The 19,469-nt window shown below is 41.9% G+C and overlaps 1 protein-coding gene across 1 annotated transcript in view; it reads right to left on the bottom strand.

The window, feature by feature from the left end:
• Positions 1-5,766: 5,766 nt before the first annotated feature.
• The window catches only part of TYR (tyrosinase), a 49,717-nt gene continuing 36,014 nt past the window's right edge, over positions 5,767-19,469 (bottom strand). Inside the window, exons 4-5 of the mRNA XM_050914161.1 lie at positions 14,607-14,788; positions 5,767-5,990 (exon numbers count right to left, since the gene is read on the bottom strand). Coding sequence (XP_050770118.1) covers positions 5,767-5,990; positions 14,607-14,788 — 406 coding nt within the window. The remainder of the gene's footprint in view (positions 5,991-14,606; positions 14,789-19,469) is intronic.

Below are 19,469 nucleotides of genomic sequence, written 5' to 3'. Positions count from 1 at the left end.
TGGTCTACATACACAGGATCTGGATTTTATGGCACCAAGCACTGTAATGCCCCATTTTCAGCATTGATCCTGTCAGAATGAACTCCCCAAGCCTGAGCCAACTGCCTAATGCCAATGGGACGTTTCTTGTTTCAAGTCGCCTTGGCCAGGCAGAGGAAAAGGTAAAGGCCGGGTTGTGTTTAAGCTCGGGTTGTGTTTAAGCTCTGCACCCTCTGATTCAATGAAATTACATGGCAAGCACAGCCTCATGGCATTAAACTATTCCCAATAAAAAAAAAATGCAGGTGCTGGAGCTCCCATCTCAGGGAAGCATCTATGAAGAAAAGAGGTCCTTCAACACTTAACTTACATATGTCTGAGCACAGTACGCACAAGCTTAAACATGACCCTGAGGAGAAAAATTATGTGCCTTTGCATTTGTAGCCTGCAGACAGAAAGCACAACATCTCCTGTCAGTGCGGGTGAGGTGTGCCAAGAAAACATTTAGTGCTGTGGTGCTTAAGGAGTCCTCTTCTGACCCATCAAAAAACTAGGTGGCTGGTCCAAGCTAACATATGGGGTCCCCAAAAAGTCAATGGAAAGGATTAGGCGTGTCCACAGGACAATTTCTCCTGACCCAAAACAGTTGCTTTAAGACTGGTGCAGTCAATCCCCACCTGACAGCGGTGTTCACTTCCCACTCTGGAGGAATCTAAACAGCTTGCTCAGAAAAGAGGCCCAGTTGGGTTTTCATGTGCTCAGAGTCAGATAGACTTCTGAAGAGTTCTAATTCCAAACTATCATCAGGCCATTGGTCTAAGCAGAAACACCACAATGATGGAGAGAATTGGCATGTGTTTCCTGTAAGAATTTTGTCCTAGTTACTAACATTAATATACACTGTACTATTTGTTCCCTGCCACAGATCATGTTGACTGTTTGAAGCAGTGTGTTCTTTGCTCCCTCTCAAAGCAGACATGGTTTCCAGGTCATACGGTGAGTGGGAATTAAAGGGGAAAAATGCTTGGCGGTATGCCTACAAGTATGAAGGGGATATAAATTCCCTCTGATCAGATAGAGCTAGGTTGAGTTCTCTGTGATGAAACTTCTGGGGGAAGAAAACAGGCTGTTAGATCCTCCACTGAAGAAAAGGGAAAGGAAAAAGCTTGCCTGGGAATTGGTAGATGATCTGAGTAGAGCATAAAGACATTTTCACTAATAGGACATACATTTGGTCACAGGGTAAGAATTATGCATTCCATGCTTTTGGGGAAGAAGGAATGATCAAGAACTGGCAAAAAGTAAGATTCAGAAGACCTGATGAGCCAAAGCTCCACTTTCATCCTTCCACGCAGGAGTTGCCATGGCCAAAGGAGGGAGGCCCAGGGAACACTGGTGAAGATCTTCTGTGGAGAAGACACCAACAGCTGAGGAGCTGAATCAGAAATTACCTGTTGGCCGTGTCCTTTGCAAGGGGGTGACATTTGGTAAAAATTACCTTGACTGACATGAAAATGAAATGCTGTCACCATGGAATATTGCAAAGGCTGAGATAAACTTGCTTAATATAGTTAGGATTTTTCTATCAGAACAACTTTTCAAAGGATAACATCACTTCACTGACACTGAAACATTTTGCAGAAAGGCATTTTTTTCAACAAACTTCCAGTGAAACACAGGAGTTGCCTTCCTGCCAGGGCATCCGCCCAACCAGGGACCATGGCTCTGCCGCAGTCTGTCTCAGACTGCCGCAGCCATTCAGATTGTTTCAAAGCTGGATATTTGGGATTTTTAAAGTGCACGACACCAACATATTCCTGTCACGTTCTAACTCCAGGACAGGGGACCCCAGAGACGTACCAGCTCCAGACTCCTGCAGGAGACACCTCTCTGCCTGGGAAGCTCATGGGATTTCCGCTCTCTCTCCATAGATTGAATGGGTCTCTATATCTCAACTCCACTGTGGCTGCCATGGTTTGTGTGTTCCCAGCTCTCCATCTGCCCAGTAGAGCCGAGTGGGAGCAAGGAGTCTGGGATTCCCAGGCAATCGTGCCACTTAGGCTTCTGTGAACAGTTATGGAATAAAAAGCACTTTTTATTTTAATCCCACTGTTCTCTGTCCCCAAAGATTTCCCTTTCAAAGTTCTTTTGTTACCTTTTTCATATTTGTTCAGAAGAACTTTGCAGAATAAGAATTACATAATAATTTTAAATATTTTAGCCAAACCATGGTTACTGCTCAACAAGCAAAGTTTTTAGAAGAATCACTGAGCACCAAAGGGTGTTTTTCACTGCATGCCTATCAGAGGTTTTTTCCTCCCATTCTAATTAGTTGAAGTAGTCCAGAGGAATTAAAGAAATAGTTACTAGTTGTAGAATTTGAGTGGTGTCCTCAAATAGACTGCATAAAAATCTTTGTGTTTATCTGACTTTGAAACCAATCAAAATTTACGAAGCAAAAATTTAAATATGGTGTTTTTCCTCTGCTGCTAGTATTTATTTCTACCAATAGAATATTCTGGGTTATATAAAATACAAATTAAATGACTGAACTGACCACTTGAAATGTTATCATAATAGAATTCCTTTCCTCCTGCCTATGTCTCAGTGCCAAGAAACATTTTAAATCCCATGCATTGTGTTTTTTTCTAATACTTTCTAAGATGGTGGAGAGCATTTATCTACTAGTATCTCAGATCATCATTCAGAGGCCATAGGAAAAGAGACAGCTTTTTTGGATTTAAGACCGGAGTCTTTCACATGGGAAAACAGCTTCATTCAGCAAAAGGCCTGCGCTTTGCTGAGCTGGAGGTGACTTTAGCCCATGCCTTCCTTAATCAGGGCAGTGGAGGAGATCAGCAAGCACTGGTCGGTCACTTAGCTCCTGGGGGTGGGATATGGTTGGATTTGAGGGTGTAGACCTTTCCTTCTACTGCTAGTGGAATGCACTGGTAATTTTATTCCCACCTTCTGTTTTGCCTGGTTTTGTGGCTATTACTGTTCAGTCAAGGATAGCTGGGAGACTGCAGATGTCCTTGTATGGTCCTTGAAAGCAGGATTTCCACAGCAGGAGAGGGTTATTAACACTTCGATGTGAAAAATCACAGAAGGACACCTCCTGTAAAAACATCTGCCCTAGGTGGACCCTTCCCAACAGACATACCAGCCCCTTACTGTTTTGTGTCTCTTCTGCTCTTTACAGAGCAATTTCTGTAATTTCTGTAGTTCAGTGGACAATTCCAGTGCTATTGCCCTGAAATGGAAATGAGTCCATGTAGTTGGGCAGTTGAAAACTATCAAAATAATGCCTTTCAGTGCTCCATGAGTATGTTCACTGGAGGCAGTTCTGAGAGAAAATAGCCCAACTGAGGGGTCCAGTGGCATTTGTTGACTAGGAAAGAGCACTCAAACCAATGATCAGAGTACATGTTTCCTCCATTTTCAAATGATGCAGTTTTGTCCCTTCCTTCCCACTCACCTTCCCTCCCTCAGCCTTCTCACAGCCCCCCTGAAGCTGCTTGTGGCTCCTTGCAGTCTTCAAGGTGCCCTCATCTGCAGTTCCCAAAGGCTGAACCTACCACTTTAACAACAAGACTATCCTGAATATCTGGAATAAACCCAGAAGGCAGCATCGCCATCAGTAGAGCAAGTCTCTCCAGCACCAAAGGCAAGGCCCTTGCCCTGTTCTGTTAATTTTTTACAAGAAGACCAAAAAGTGATGGGAATCCTGTGAACCACACTAATAGTGTAGATCATTTTGGGACAGCTGTGAATTTATGCTTTTGGCTGGAGATGAGCTTTGGAACTATCAAAAGACAGTTGGAGTCACCATCCCCAAAAAGGAGTGATTCTTTTTGGTTAAGGTTCATCATGTAATTAGGTACCTTGTGTATTGGGTTTGCGTGGCAAGGTTTTGGTAGTGAGGGGGCTACAGGGGTGGCTTCTGTGAGAAGACACCAGAAGCTTTCCCCATGTCTGATAGAGCCAATGCCAGTGGATTCCAAGACGGATCCGCCGCTAGCCAAGGCTGAGCCCATCAGCGACGGAGGTAGCACCTCTAGGATAACATATTTAAGAAAGGGGAAAAAAACTGCTGTGCAACAGCAGCCAAAGAGAGGAGTGAGAATATGCGAGAGAAACAACTCTGCAGACAGCAAGGTCAGTGAAGAAGGAGGGGGAGGAGGTGCTCCAGGCGCCGGAGCAGAGGTTCCCCTGCAGCCCGTGGGGAAGACCATGGTGAGGCAGTCTGTCCCCCTGCAGCCCATGGAGGTCCACGGTGGAGCAGATATCCACCTGCAGCCCATGGAGGACCCCACGCCAGAGCAGGTGGATGCGCCCGAAGGAGGCTGTGACCCCATAGGGAGAGGACCCCACGCTGGAGCAGGTTTGCTGGCAGGACTTGTGACCCTGCAGGGGACTCACACTGGAGCAGTCCATTCCTGAAGGACTGCACCCCATGGAAAGGACCCATGCTGGAGCAGTTCATGAAGAACTGTAGCTCGTGGGAAGGGCCAACATTGGAGAAGTTTGTGGAGGGCTGTCTCCTGTGGGAGGGACCCCACACTGGAGCCGGGGAAGAGAGCAAGGAGGAAAGAACAGCAGAGACAACATGTAATGAACTGACCACAACCCCCATTCCCCATCCCCCTGCACCACTTGCTCAGAGGAGGTGGAGAAATTGGGAGTGAAGTTGAGCCTGGGAAGAAGGGAGGTGTGGGGGGAAGGTGTTTTAAGTTTTGTTTTTATTTCTCATTACCCTACTTTGACTTTTGATTGGCAATAAATTAAATTAATTTCCCCCAGTCAAGTCTGTTTTGCCCGTGACGGTAATTGGTGAGTGATCTCCCTGTCCTTATCTCGACCCATGAGCCTTTCGTAATATTTTCTCTCCCCTGTCCTGCTGAGAAGAGGCGTGATAGAGCAGCTTAGTGGGCACCTGGTGGCCAGCCAAGGTCAACCCATTTTGTTATGTATGGGTTACCTGTATGGAATATATGCATACTAAGCAACCAAATGTCAACTGTAATATGAGCAACCATTAAGTCAAACTGAACAGAGGTGGACACGGTAAGACTAGGTTTCATCTCCTAAAAACCTCTCAGCTCCCCAGATGAACGCAAGATGGTGTAGAAGAAGACTAACTGGAGCATTTGAGACAAGTGAGAAGTAACTTCTGAGAGCCTGCTTTCTGCTGCTGATGGCATTCAATCAAGGACAAACAAGACATTACAGGAGCTGGAGGGAAAATATTTCTATCCTAGAAGAAAAATGTGTCTATGGGTCCTTCACTCTGCTCAGAGACACCAGATATTTTGCTCATTAAACTAAAGGGCTCTTTCTGCTCTTACATTCAAACACAGAGTGAATGTAGCACCAATGGTGCAGTCAGGCACCTCTCCCTAAATCCATGCACCAGTCACATGGATTGGGCTGTGGGATTGGAGCCTACAGTTGTAAAAAAGCAAACAAAAGAGCAGAGAATTATACGTTAAAGCCACCAACACATGAGCCAGTCTGGTTTCATAGGACCATTATTTAATCAAGCATACAAAATACATGTTGTTCTCTGGGTGGTGTGGTAACTTATGTTGGATCTGGGAGATCCAACTCCACTTTGTAGGAGTGGATCTGATAAGATACTACAACACTGGAGGTTACAAGAGGCATGAAGAGCAAGACTGTCCAGCCTGCTTATGCAGCACACCTCAACAAGGTATTTCTAAACATGAATCGAACACTGCATGCTTGATTAGCACCTTAGTAACATCACTGAGTTGCTGGAGGCCTCTAGAAATTGGACTGATAAGATATATTGTTGTAATCTTCACTTTCTATGAGCAAGGGTTGTATCTCTGAAGAAGTTCCTCTTCTTTTCTTCCGGCAGGCCAGAATGAGCCATGTGAGCACAGCAGTAACTATGCCTCCAGTCACAGCTGCTCCAACCAACCAAGCCCAGATCTGACGGGCTTGCTCAAGGTAGGGTATTAAAAACTCCTGGAAAGAATCAAGTGCTGGGAAAAAAAAAACAGAAAAAAAAGGTCCTTTTACATGGTGCGTTGTACTGTCAGTTTATAGAGGCTGTATAACGGATAATACTGGAAAGCTGATTGAAAAAAGAAACTACATTGGTAGAAATTGTCTGAAGGTCACAAATAATTTTAAACAAATCTCTTCAGTCCTTATAGTCTGCTTCTCAATCTTCGTATTAAAGGCAGGAACAGTGCTCTTTATGGTTTTGTCAAAACCGTAAGACTATAACTAAGAAGTTTGATACAGTGTGGCCAAAGGTCCTGCTAGCTCAGCATCCTGTTGGTAAGAATAACCAAAGCAGAGCACTAGGAAGAGTTGAAGAACAGGTCAAGTCTAGTATGATCCTTTCACAAAATACTTACCCAACGTCCAACAATTTGCAGCTCAGGGATTTCCTGAACCAGATGTGGTGTCATTGTATATAATAGTTATTGAAGGATATTTTTTTTTTTCCTTCCATCAGCTTTTCTAGCTGCTCTTTGAACTTTTATCTCAACTTCTTTCAGCAAGGAGATCCTTGCCTTAACTACATGTTGGGTGAAAAAAAAAGCTTCCTTTCACTGACTTTGAACCTGCTGCCTGCTTGTTTCATTTGATAGTTCTTGTGTGGGGAGAGGCAGTAGACTATTCTCTGGTCACTCACAAGAAATCCTTAAAGAAAGAATTGGAGCTCACTTTCTTTGGTGAATCCAGGGCAGCTTCTCACTGGTTAGATAATCAGCTGCCTTCTTGCTTTGTGGTATGAATGTGTGTGTGTGTCTCTCTGTTTTTCTCACTATGGCTTAATCAGTTATGAAAACCCTGCCATACTGGGCTCTCACTTCACAATAGAGGTTGGAAAGTGACCTCTTCACAATGCACCCAACAACCTGTTGGCCTGAATTTGAGAAACGGGAATACCTGTCCCCTTGGGCCAAGGAGGATTTGGAATCCACATCTCCTGATTACTACCTGGAATTACTATTATTAGCTGTAATTACTAGCTATTAGGGGAAAAAAAAGCACCTCTCTGGGAAACTTCTCTGGGACCCCCTATGGTGGTTTATTTTTGAATAGTGTTCATGCATCTGGACTGATTTAGATGTACTCAACCGTATTTAGTGTGGTATACCCCCACAAAGGCTATAAATGTCTTCCTGCCATCTTGCATTTTCGCTGGTGCCCAGAAAAGTAATCCAATATATCTCCTTGGATCGTGGTGCTTCTAAGCGTATGCTGTTATGTGCCCTGTGCTCTGAAAAGATGCTTTTGGTTTGCAGCGCCTTTAAGGTTAAGCTGTCCTTAGCACCTGATGTCTGAATCACTTTCTGAGATGTAATTCCAGTTTAGGCTGAGTTTATGCTGAATATAGTTTGCTTGTCCCTACAACTCAGCTTCACTTTGGGGAAAGTTTGGTTGCTATTTCTCTGGTCCTTGTTTTCCAGTTAATCTGATTTTGTATTCTGAGATTGTATTTGCAAGAGTCTGCACATTCAGCCTTCTGCTTCTGACCTCATTAGACATATAAATGCTATATAACACTAAGAATAAAAAAAAAAATTAGATTCCTGATGTTTCAGAGAGAACTCCACAAACCTCTGGGTACGAGATACATTATTTCTTTAATCCTTCATTTCTCATTTGTCAAATGAGGACAGTACCATTCACTGAATCCTTTGTATTGTGAATATAAATTAATATTTCTGCAGGACTCAGCTGCTCTAGTGATCGGCACCAAAGAAAAGCGTTAGAGGAAACATTTTCAGGACAGCATTTTAAAAGTGTGCAATGAATCATACATTAGGCTACACACTGCTTAACTGAGAAAACAAAAATCGAAAGTAAAAAGGATTGGACATCTGGTTCTTAATGAATGCTGTCTATGCTGTGTAGTGAATGAGGTGGGGGTCTGGGGAAAAAATAGTGTACAATTAAAGATAATGCATACATGTAGAGGTGGAGGGTGAATTATGGCTATATAGACAACTTTAATGCTGGCATTTCTTAACTTTGTGTGCTTGACTTTGTAACCCCAATGCTTTTTCACGCAAATCTTTTATGTTTATATTGCAAACATGTCTAAATTAGAAAAAATCTGTCTATTTAAACTGAAGTATGCATATGATAAAAGAAAATTGATACAGAACAGGAACTTGATATTGTTTTAATGTTATGGAAAAAGAGAAATATCACATAGTTCTCTTCCTTGCAGAATTTACCTGGGATATGAAGGTTTTCTAAGTGATGTCTTAAATTCATACTTTGTCCTTGAACCATCTCTCTCCTCCATCTATATTAGTTGGAGGTCTGAGCTATCTTCTTCCCAGTAAAACGTAACATGACTTTGAGATCACGAGATGTCACATTTCACGGCAGGCCCTTTCAGAAGGGATTAATCTATTTTATTATATCCTGGTAATGAGTCAAACTTGCCCTTCTCTTGCTTTCAGCCTCAGTCTATACAGCTTCTGTAATTAGCTCAAAGCCAAAAACCACCTCCTGGCATCTACTGCCTGTTCCTTTTTGCCACACAAAAGGTGTTTGGCATCACTATCATAAAGTTGCCATGGCAACTCTTGGTTGTCAGAGGATGGAGCATCCCAGGACACCCTATAATCTGCTAATCTGTGACTCTGACACAACAGTAAACTTATGACTAGACTGGCTGCCCAGCCAAAATCATGCAAACTCGGATTTCAAGTATTCCACTACCATAATTCTTTAATCTCTAACTGCAAAGCCCAAGAGTGCAGCAACTGTGTTTGCTGATGACTACCTGGGAAAAATGTCAAGGGAGTGGAGGGCAGGGGGGACACGACACATAGCTGCTTTGTGGGAGACATTAGCCAATGCCAATTCCATTCCTTTTATATCAGTGATTAGAGTCAAAAGATAATCCTCCCTGGAAGCTGCCATGAACATCAATTAAAACTGCCCTTTCAGTCAATAAGTTCATGACAAAGCAAGAGGAAGCCATGTCAGGCTGGTGCTTGATATCTGCCCTCTTATTAGTGACTAATACCAACAATATCTCCTCATCTTGCTCTTTCTGATAGGAAAATAGCAGTGATTAACCTCAGCCATGGTCTTAGCATTCAACTCTTGACATACTCTTTCTTCTCAAAGAGAGTGTTAGCTCCAGGTAACAGCAACAAATCATTTCTTACTCTCAATACATCAAATCATTCTTTTTAAATGTAATTTAAAAATACCAGGCCGTCCATTTTGTGTGGGTTGCTGAATATCATTGAGAAGGTAGGAAACCACAACAGTGTAATTTTAAGGTGAAGCAATGCGTCTCCTATATTTAGGGTAATAATGTGGACTTTCCATGATGATTGACGAAGAAACATGCTATGCCCAATTGGGCATCCTGAGATCTCCCTTTTGTGGCAATATGTCAAACTACATTATTGATATAATGGATCCCAAGAATGAAAAAAAAACCCTTAATATTTAAAATTTTTTTGAAAGAATATTTATATATTTTAGATATGCCTTCTGTGTGAACTACAGGATGGCAAAGTCTTTCCAGGGTTAATTCCACAAATTAGAAATAAAAACTCTGGCCAGCCAAGAAATAAACAAAACAAATTTTCTATCATTTATCTATTGCCATATGCCCCACTGATATGTTTGCAGTCTTGCTGTTCCATTTGCCATGTGTTTCTACTCATAACATGGGTAGTTAATGGGCATTAGGTTTTAAAGCAAACCTTGAGGCAGCACAAACATATCTTTTTAGATCAAGCTTGCAAATTTTTTCTTATCCTGGTGAGCAAGTTCTTTCTATTTGCTTTCTGCCATTTCTTGTGTGTGCATGGTTCACTGATTGGGTCCCTCTGGGTGGTCAAAGGAAATACCAGTGAGACTTCCACAATCAAAACTAAGAAGATGAGCTGGGAGGGATTCAAGTTATGGAGTCCCTCAGTCTGTCTTAAGGCAGGCTCACTTGTCTTTGCAGTGATGGAAAGTTCACAGCTCCCATAAACTTCATCGGAGTCTCCTCATTATTACAGCTTGGAAAGTCTTCTGTAATGTTGTCTTCTGATAACGAGAGAAAGTCTGGAGAAGAGTGTCAGCCATAGTCCACTCTCTTTGGACTGCAAGAGATGCCATGCAATGGGTGGCAGTGGGTTGTTTATAGTAGAGCGACAGTATCTATTGGTGTAAATTCAAGCTGCTCCCTTTCAGTTCTGCCTTCAGCCCAAGGTGGGTAAATCAGGAAACTACGATCCACCCTTCATCATGTGGCTGTCTCTAGAAACAGTGAGAATCAGACCATTTCTGCATGGCTGACAACAGCTTTATAATTAATTTTTCAGTGCTGAAGTTGGTTAGAGTTTTTTCCACCTGTTACTTCTGCATAGTAACATTGCTGTGGAGTCCTGCCTGCTCGCTGGCAATGATGGCACGTCCGCAGAGTGGATTACTGGCAAAAATCGATTACTTTGGAATACTGAGAGGAGATGATAAATCAAATATTCCTGGGTGTATTTATAGAGCAATACTGTTTACTTTTTGTTTGACAAACTCGGTTAACACTTGCACTTCATAACTGCTCTTTCCTAGTTTGCTTATACAAATTTCTCAAAAAAGAGGTGAAATCTGGCTATAGCATAGCTGATATCACCACACTATATGCAACTAGGGTGTTAATAACTCACCAACAGATAGCTTCCTCTCCCTGAATGGCTTCCAGCAAAAAGAAGAAAAAAACAACCCAGTTTTTGAAATCAATATTTCTATTCCTCCATCAAGCATCATTATATAACCATCAAAATATCTGCTCGTACTCTTCTTTCTGAGCAATATATTTTTGCATCCTGTTTTCTTTGGTTCTCTCCTTCTGTTTTAATTAACCTTAATCTACACATCCTTATCTCTGCCTGAAGAAAACCCAGGGACCAAAATGTTCTCTTCTCATCTTTTATTTAATTCATAAATGTAAACCACTTTCCAAGGTAGCATTTCTCAAGTATTGTCACCTTTAATTGCTTTCTATTCTCCTGGCATCCACATTTTATTGTGCACGTCACTATTTTACCATGGGTTCTTAAGTGCATAACATTGCCCTTTCACATTATGGCCAAGAGTGTGTGCTCCTGAGTTGGGAGACTCAGCAGAGTCCCTCCATGGTGGTACCATATTTGCCAGCTCTCATATTTTCTACTCGCCTGATGTGATTTTGCAACCAAATTGCTGAAGAGCCAGTAGAAATAAGTAGAAATAAGCTGCAGTCAGACTCTGCGTCTGAGCTCCCTTCCTGCAACACGTCCACGAGTAACCTGGCCTTCTACATTGTAATCACAAAGCTCTTATCCCTTTCTTTGCCCCAAGTGTCAAAGATCCTTAGTTAAGGTGTCCAAAAATTGCAACTGAGGGTTAGATTCCTGGGTTTATAACTGGGTAGCTGCCTGCTTTTCCAAAAAAAAATGTGAATCACCCCGCTGCACATGTAGTGGTCATCAAATTGTTCCCACTGAGAGAGGGAGATTTTCTGGGGAAAAGTCAAGGCTGTGTCTACGGATTTATCTGTTCCTATTTCTGGAGGAAAAAAAAAATAGAAAAGACTTAGTCCAGGCTCTGAAATGTAAGTGCTTGGAATAGCTCTTGCCATAGAAAATTGTTTTGACAGCTATTGCTAGGTGGTGCCATTAGTCTTCCAAATCTTTTTTATTGATGCTAACAAATGTTCGTTTTCAGTCAGCTGTGCGGGTTGTGGTAGTTTCGCAGTTCACAGTTCTCATGTCAAGGAGAGCTGGCTGTCTGCTCTGGTTTCTGCTCAGATCAGCTCCCCGGTAACTAGACTCTGACATGTGTGTTTTATTCCTGAGGGATGGATTTCCAGGCACACTGTTTGTGACCACTTCTGCTTCAGGGCTGTCGTATGTATAAAAATAAATGAAGCTGCAATTAAAATAACCACATACTATCACACACTGATCTGCTTTTCAGTGGAAAGCAGGGCTCCAGGTATCAGCTTTTCCTCCGGGGAACAGCAACAATATAATTTAGCATTAAAATGCCATTTTGTCATTGGATTCTTTCCAAGTTTTATTTCTTGTAACCAGCCTCATCATGCTCTGTGTAGTCCTGCTTCATCTCTACCAAGTTGCTGGTGCTGTAACTCAGAACTGCTGCCCTTGATGCTTTCCTCCAGCTACTTCCTTTAAAAGCAAACAAGACCTGGCTTTTGTTCTCGTCCCTCACTCTGTCCTGTCCTCTTCCTCTGCCTTTCCTCTGCCTCCTCATTTCGAAGATCTGCAGAAATGCTGCCTCTTCTCGACCACCCAGATCTTCACTGCTATGATTTTTTTTTTCCTTTGTAACTTTTTCCTATTTGTCTAGTAACTCCTGGCTGCCAGTCACAGACTTTCTCTTGAGTACCCCCTTGAGTACACAGAAGCTTTCAGGGTGGGTTGGCAGGCTTTCCTACTTCAGCTCCTCTACGAAGAAGTCCCTGTTAACTCCTATGTTCCTCTGAACAGGAATCCAGCATTCCTATCTGGAGAAAAGTCTGGGTTTAAACACTAGAGTACTGAGGAAAGTCTGTATCTGCATTTTGAGATTCCAGCCATTTTCCATTTGTAACCAGTTCTTCCCTTTGGATAAGAAATAGCTTAAGCTCTCTTCTTCTCAGTGAGATTAACAAGGGGTTGAGTGACATCTGAGGATTATCTGGGCTTTCTAAACGAAGTTGAATTTCACTCTTTGTGTTGATCTTTCAAAATAATTAAGGAACTACTTTCCTTACCTCTATGTTAACAACATGGACAGAATTTAATAAGAATTTCATTTTCTGAGGACTGTGTGCTCCCCTGGGAAAAGGGAAGAGATCAGGAAGCAACAGAAGTGAATTGTTAATGGTAAATAGCTTACCATTTGCTTCCTTTTGCAGTACCAATTCAGGACTTGGTATTTCTGAAAGTCATGCTATTTGGCACTTTTTTTAGTGATACAATTCTAGGAATAATGTGGTTTTAGGAAACTAGTGGCTTTAATTAAAACTGTGTATAAATATGTCTGGTCTTGACCAGGAATTAAATTATGGCAACATGAACAAAAAGGCAAAAATACTACTACTAAGACCAAAATAATAATTTTGAGACTATTTTTGAAGCATTTATTAGATTATTTTCTGTCTGAATACTTGGGGTTGACCAAATTGTTTATGGCATGTTAGGAGAAATATTGACTTCTGTCTCTGCGTTGTAGTACTAAAACAGCCTTAACAATTATACAGGAGAGTTGCAGATTCCTTTCATTACACATAAAATAGTCAAAAAGGCATTTTCTGGGTGACTGTGAATTAAGCTAGATTTTACTTGAGAAGTGAACGAACAAGCTAAATGCCTGATTGGACAGCTCATCAAGTATGCAGAAACCGTACACTCCCATTAGTAAGCAAACTCTGTCAGAAAAGCAGGGATGCCCTGAGAACTGATATTGTTTTGATAAAGACAAAAAGCAAGCTATGAGAATGCTAGGATCGCTAAAATGTCCCTGGTGCTTTTGCTGTGTAGTTATTGGACTTTTAGCTCTTAATTGCCTTTTAAGTGAAGAGCTGCGTTCACAGAAAGTTTTCTGCCTCAAACAGGAAAAGCAAACATGTCCAGTAACCTGCCTGTTCAGTGGCCGATACTTTGCAAGGATAACTGCATCCCACATCCCAGGTAGCTTTTGGCAGTGGTGAACGTAAGAGATGTGTCTGATCATTCCAGTGGCTCAGTTTTGTAAAGGATTGGGCCAAAATATCTGAGCAATCCTCAGTTCCAGGCAATGTAATATTTTTAACAGAGTTTAACCCTTCCCTTAAACAATAAGGAAACCTGTACTACTCAAGCAAAACTATGAGGTCCACCACTCTGAGCACGAGACCTGATCTACCTGAGGTTCCGCAGCAGCTACAGCCCCAAGGGCCTCTGTCCTCCCTGTGCCTGAGGATGGCCAAGATGCCCAAGTCAAAACTACCTCTGAACAGCAGTGAAAGTCAAAACCATCACTAAACAGTGCAAAATTCATTTGATTAAATGACATGAGCGTTATCAATGATTCAGTTGCATTCTGTATGAATGCAAACCATAAGGCAAGCACAAAGTCAATGGATCACTGTTTTAAGTGCTGCACAGAGCTTGTGTTGGCCTTTGGTACTGGGGTGAATTTTACTCTGCATATTTAAGAGCTCAGATTACATTTGTAAACCAGAAAGAGAGCTTTGCATCTGCCCTCCTTTAAATCATGTCCGGAAACCGGAAAATCCCACTCGTTCCCATTTGTGTTGCACTGTAACAGCTGAGCTGGGCAAACGGCAGACTCGAAATCCAGCACTTTTTCTCCCTGGTTCTGATCATGAGCTGACCATTTGGGTCAGATTCTGCTCTTAATGGGCTAGGATAGATAGCATTGATGTCAGTGACTGATTTTTGGTTGGAACTTTTCTCATTGTATCATGTTGACTACGTCAGACCAGAAATGTGAAAACAAGCAGGTATAATTTGGGACTATATTGAGGGAAAAGTCTGGAACAGAAGGATTTTTTAATATCTTCTCATTTTACAGACATATTCCAGGTTATAGGCAACAAATTTGACATTTACCCAAAATAGTAACGTTACCTGGTTCTTGCAGGTACTCATAGTCATATCCCAGCTCTCTTGAGGTTTTAAAAAATTCTCCATTTCTGTAAAGGGGGATAAAGGGGACCATATAATTTTCTCGATTGTGCCCAATGGGTGCGTTGGCTGCTGGGTAAACTTCTAGCATGGGCCTGTGTCTTCTTAACCATCGTTCAAAAATGCTGTAGAAGAAAAAGCATGTCAATTAATGGTGGAGATTGGCAGAAATTTTCTTCTTGAAGGTTAAAAAAAAATGTTGATGCTTTTTTTTGTGAATCCTGGGGACAGAGTGGCATGCAATGATGTGTGTTCATGTGAGTGTAATGCTTTCCAAATCATTTGGGGTTAGCTACTTCAGTGCTGAGTTCCTGTGCAAGCCTACAAAAAGCAAAGGCCTGAAGTGCTGCAGAGAGGCTGAATACGCTTTTAAATTCCATAAATGCAATTCACTGTCTTGCTGTGACCTGACTGCAATTTCTGCTCAGTAATTCACATGGTTGTGAAGGATAGAGAGAAAAGGATTAAAGACCTCAGTCCTTCCTCCTCACCCTCAGAAACATTTATGGCTGGATTTGGATGGTCTTGTTGCCAGCTGCTCAGTCCTGTTCCCCTTCCTCTATTTTCTCTCCACTGTTACCAACGGTTTTCATGCCTGCATTAAAGTATGGTTACACCATGGTTGGTTTGACATCACCAAGGAGGTGGAAATATCTGAGGAAGAAAGAATAAGCTATATGAGTCCAAAAACTTGATAAAGCATGTCAGCTGTCAGGAAAGAGTCTTTCTCCAGCCATAGCTTCTTCACTGATCTTGGTGTCTGCATAGCTGTTTTACGTATTCTCACTCCTCTCTCTCAGCTGTTGTTGCGCAGCTTTTTTTTACCCTTTCTTAAATATGTTATCACAGAAGCACTACCACCGTCACTGATGGACTCAGCTTTGGCCAGCGGTGGGTCCGTCTTGGAGGCGGGTGGCATTGGCTCCATCTGACACAGGGGCAGATTCTGTCATCTTCTCACAGAAGCCACCCCTGCAGCTCCCTCGCTACCAAAACCTTGCCACATAAACCCAGTACAAGCTGCTATCCATACCTCTGACCTCAGCTGCTCCTTTCCATTTTTCTCTGCCAAAATTTCTCCCATTAGCTGTCTGTCAGCGCAGGGCTGTATGTCTGTTCTTTAACTTGGAGGCAGAAAGCTTAAAGGCTGCAGTACGGGAAGAGTTTGTATTGACATTTTCAAGTCAACTACTGGGTGTGTTTGGAAAGCAAAATTAACAACCCTCCAAAACATTTTCAGTTCTCCTCCTTTTGTGTCTGGGCTTTGTCTACTCAACTGTTCACTTTGTTTCAATCCTCAGATCCTTTCTCTGATCCTCTGCTGTTTACATGGTGACCTTGGCTTGTCAGCAGACACCTGGATGTGCCAGGTTGGAATAGAGGAGCTGAGAAGATGCTGCAAGGGGAGCAGATGCAGCTATCTTATATGTGAAGAAAAACGACCCCATGCTCAATCACAAGATATTGGTAGGAGGAGATTGTCAGCATCAGGCTCAGGGAGTGATCACTGAATTCATTTATCAGTTACAAGGGATGGAAATGGTCTAAAGAGGCCTGTAGCTTGTACTTTAATTGAGATCTTGGCTCAACAGTTGCTGCTCCCTGACACTGGCCGCTGGCTGGAGGACATAGACTTTCCCCTCCCTCTTGTAATTAATAACCAGCTGGTCAGGGACTCAAGTTATCTCAGAAAAACAGACTCTAAATGCAAGCGCTCAGCAGTATCAGAGTCTCTGCAGAGCATCCAGGGATTCTGCTGGTAGAATTTTACCTCCTGTCTTTGGGCAGAAATGTTGAGAAACACTCTGCTTACCCCATCAAATTAAAGCCCTCTCCACTCATCAAAACAGAGGTAGGGCCAAAGCCTTGGTTCTTTTTTTAGGATCAAAAGATTTAATAGATGAAAATATCACTATGTTCATACACCTTGTCAACCCTTAACAATGCAGGTATTAATCTTGATTAAAATCTTCATTTGTGGCTCTCATCTTCAGTTAATTTCATCAGCCCTGTCTAGAAAAACTCTTGTCAGAATAATAATGTTCAGCTGAAGCTTTCAGATGGATAAATTTAAACAATGATATCAAGGCTTCAGCTGCAGTTATCACAAGAAAGTTTGAACAGAAACTCTGTAATCAGATTACATCTTTGGAGAACAGTGTAGAGAAATTCAGTAATCATTAAAAAAGGCATAGAATATAAAGGAAACCAGGGCATTAGTTTAGCTTGAGGGGGGTAAGGGGAGGGGGGATGTTGGACTCCAATCCTTTGCCTGCCTGGCTTTTACTCGTGTCTTGGGCAAGGCACACTGACTATCAGTGCCTTGTTTTCCTAGCAGTTGTAGATGGGAGCTGAGATAGCTCTTCTCTGTAGCACAGGACTGTTAGAGGTAAAGAGATACTTTGGTTATGGGGACATGGTAATATTTTAAGAAGAAGGCAGAGATAGGACTTGGATCAGGTTTTCGAAGTCTGGTGATGATCCATACCCTAACTTTCGAATGCTCAATCTGAGGTACTTGTGAGGTCTGATTTTTAGAAAATGCTGAGCAGCCACATTCTGAAAATCTGGAGGGCTGATGAGCACACGGTTCAGAGCTGGAAGTCATCATTTGCCTGAAATAGCTTTGTATGACATGCCCTGAAATGCAGCATCCTCTATGGATGACTTAAATGTTGCAGTTTCATAAGCAGTTTCAAGAAGAATCCTTAGGCCAGTGATCTTTCAAACAGAATGCAAATGCAAAGCATTTCCATGGAAATGAACATATGTACTTTTGGATTCCTTCATTTGCAGTGTGGTTCCCACATTAGATATCAAGCTTTTCTTAGCAGTAGCAGGAGCACTGAATTGTCTGCCCTTGCAGCTGATCTTTCGATTTAGATGCAATCGTATGCCTCTAATTACTGATATGATGAGTTGTGCTGATGCACAAAATATGTTGCACAATTCATTGAGTTGTTTATGAACAGTTCTCCCCTTTAGCCAGCATAAAATCATATAAACTTTACTGAAATCTGTTTCATCCAACATATCTGTATACCACTGTAGAAATCTCAGAAACATCTGTTAGGGTTTTAAGAGTCACACTTTCCATTACTCCCTTTAGAATAGCTGGCCCTGTGCATTTATCTTGACTTTGGGGTTTTTTTTGACACTTTGAAAGATTAGGATCATATTGTGCTTGCTAGTAAAGCAATTCAGTGAAGTTGCATTTATTCTTTCCACTTAAAGGCTTGTTCCCAGCTTGTTTCAGTAAGATGGGCTCACAATACTCATTTTTCCTTGGCAAGATAATGCATGATGTTCTGTATTTTCATGAGGATATTCATGTTTTTCTTCTTTTGCCTGAGAAAACTGACAGATTTAATAAATCAGTAGTATGTTTTACATTCTTCTCATCTGTTTGTATTTCTCCTTTTAAAAGGAGGGCACTGCCATTTCCCTGCCTTGCTCATATTTTGTAAGCAAAGTTATGAAAGAAGGAACCTTACCCTTGCCTTTCAAGAAAGGTTTCCCAGCTGAGTGGAAAAAGAAACCTCTCAGTTGCATCCAGTTGGGGAGAAAATCCATGGAGAGGGTGTGACTTAAGCTATATCTCTGCTGTGAAGTACAAATAGTTCTTGTTGGGCACCTTAAGCCATTTCATATCAGATAGTTACATTTCGTGACTCCCTAACTGAGGCTGTTAACTCCCTTCATACGTTTTGAAGGAAAACTGAAATCCTGAAGTAGCCTATAGCTTTTGCTATCAGCCAGGTAGTGACACTGGCACAGTGCTCCTATCCTTGGGGACTTGTCTTAACTGAAAAGACTTGGGCCAAAAAAAAAGTATATCTGGAGAAAATAATCACACTGTCTTTTGTTTCAGAGTACTGGGACCACTGAATTACACATTGTAGGATACTTTTTTCCTCAAATAAGTTGTTTTCTCAATCTCTGGCTACATTTAAGGCAGTTAGCATCAAATGTGCTCTCCTTCATGCAGTGCTATCCTTTCCTGTAGGCAAAGAGAACACATCTGAACAGCTACGATGGATCATCTGACAATTCTTTCATGTGCCTTGGTCTACAGAAACGGTTGCTTTATCTGATAATGGGCATGTGGTTTCCATGACAGAGAGAAATCAGTACTTCCATCATCAGATGTTGATCCACTTACTGTTGATAGAAGTTTTTCTTTTCTTCCCTTAAAAGCAGTCATGTTGTAAATTATTTCCTTTTAGTACTTTGAAAATATATACTTGTTTTCTATGGTTTGCTCAGTAGCTGCAAACTTGGAAGAGCCTAGGGCTGCAAAATTAAAGCTACATGCAGGGAGACAAAATGCTGATGCAATTAGCTGGTCCCTTCGTGGAGTGACAAAGTTCCTGGTAGAAAAGCCAGGTTTGCGGCAGAGCAGCAGGCCTGAACTCCCTAGAATGGTTGGTTATCTTGGCAAGTCACTGCTATTATGTTCTCTTCATATGAACCTCTGTGTCCTCCCCCGGCCCTGAGAGCCTAACAAAGCAGGACTATGGATTAAATGATATCTGAAGGGCCATTTTATTCCACTTTTCCTCCCTTTCTTGACATAGTGAGACTAAAGGTAACAAAAAGACAGCTAAAGAATCAGAACAGGGCTCTGTGATATCCAATCTCCATATTTCTTCTGTGCAAAAAAAGTACTGGGCAGAAGTTCAGCGAGAGAGAAATCTGTCCAACTCCTACAGGAGTCTCGTTGGTTACTTTCTTCCTCAGCACGCAGACAAAGAGGGCAAGCAGATAACTAGTTATTTGTATAGGTAGGAGTTATATATTTCAGAC

This window comes from Gymnogyps californianus, chromosome 1 (assembly GCF_018139145.2).
Source record: "Gymnogyps californianus isolate 813 chromosome 1, ASM1813914v2, whole genome shotgun sequence".
NCBI lineage: Eukaryota > Metazoa > Chordata > Aves > Accipitriformes > Cathartidae > Gymnogyps > Gymnogyps californianus.
Note: the sequence above shows the minus strand (reverse complement) of the source record. Positions and strands in the feature narration are given on the sequence as shown.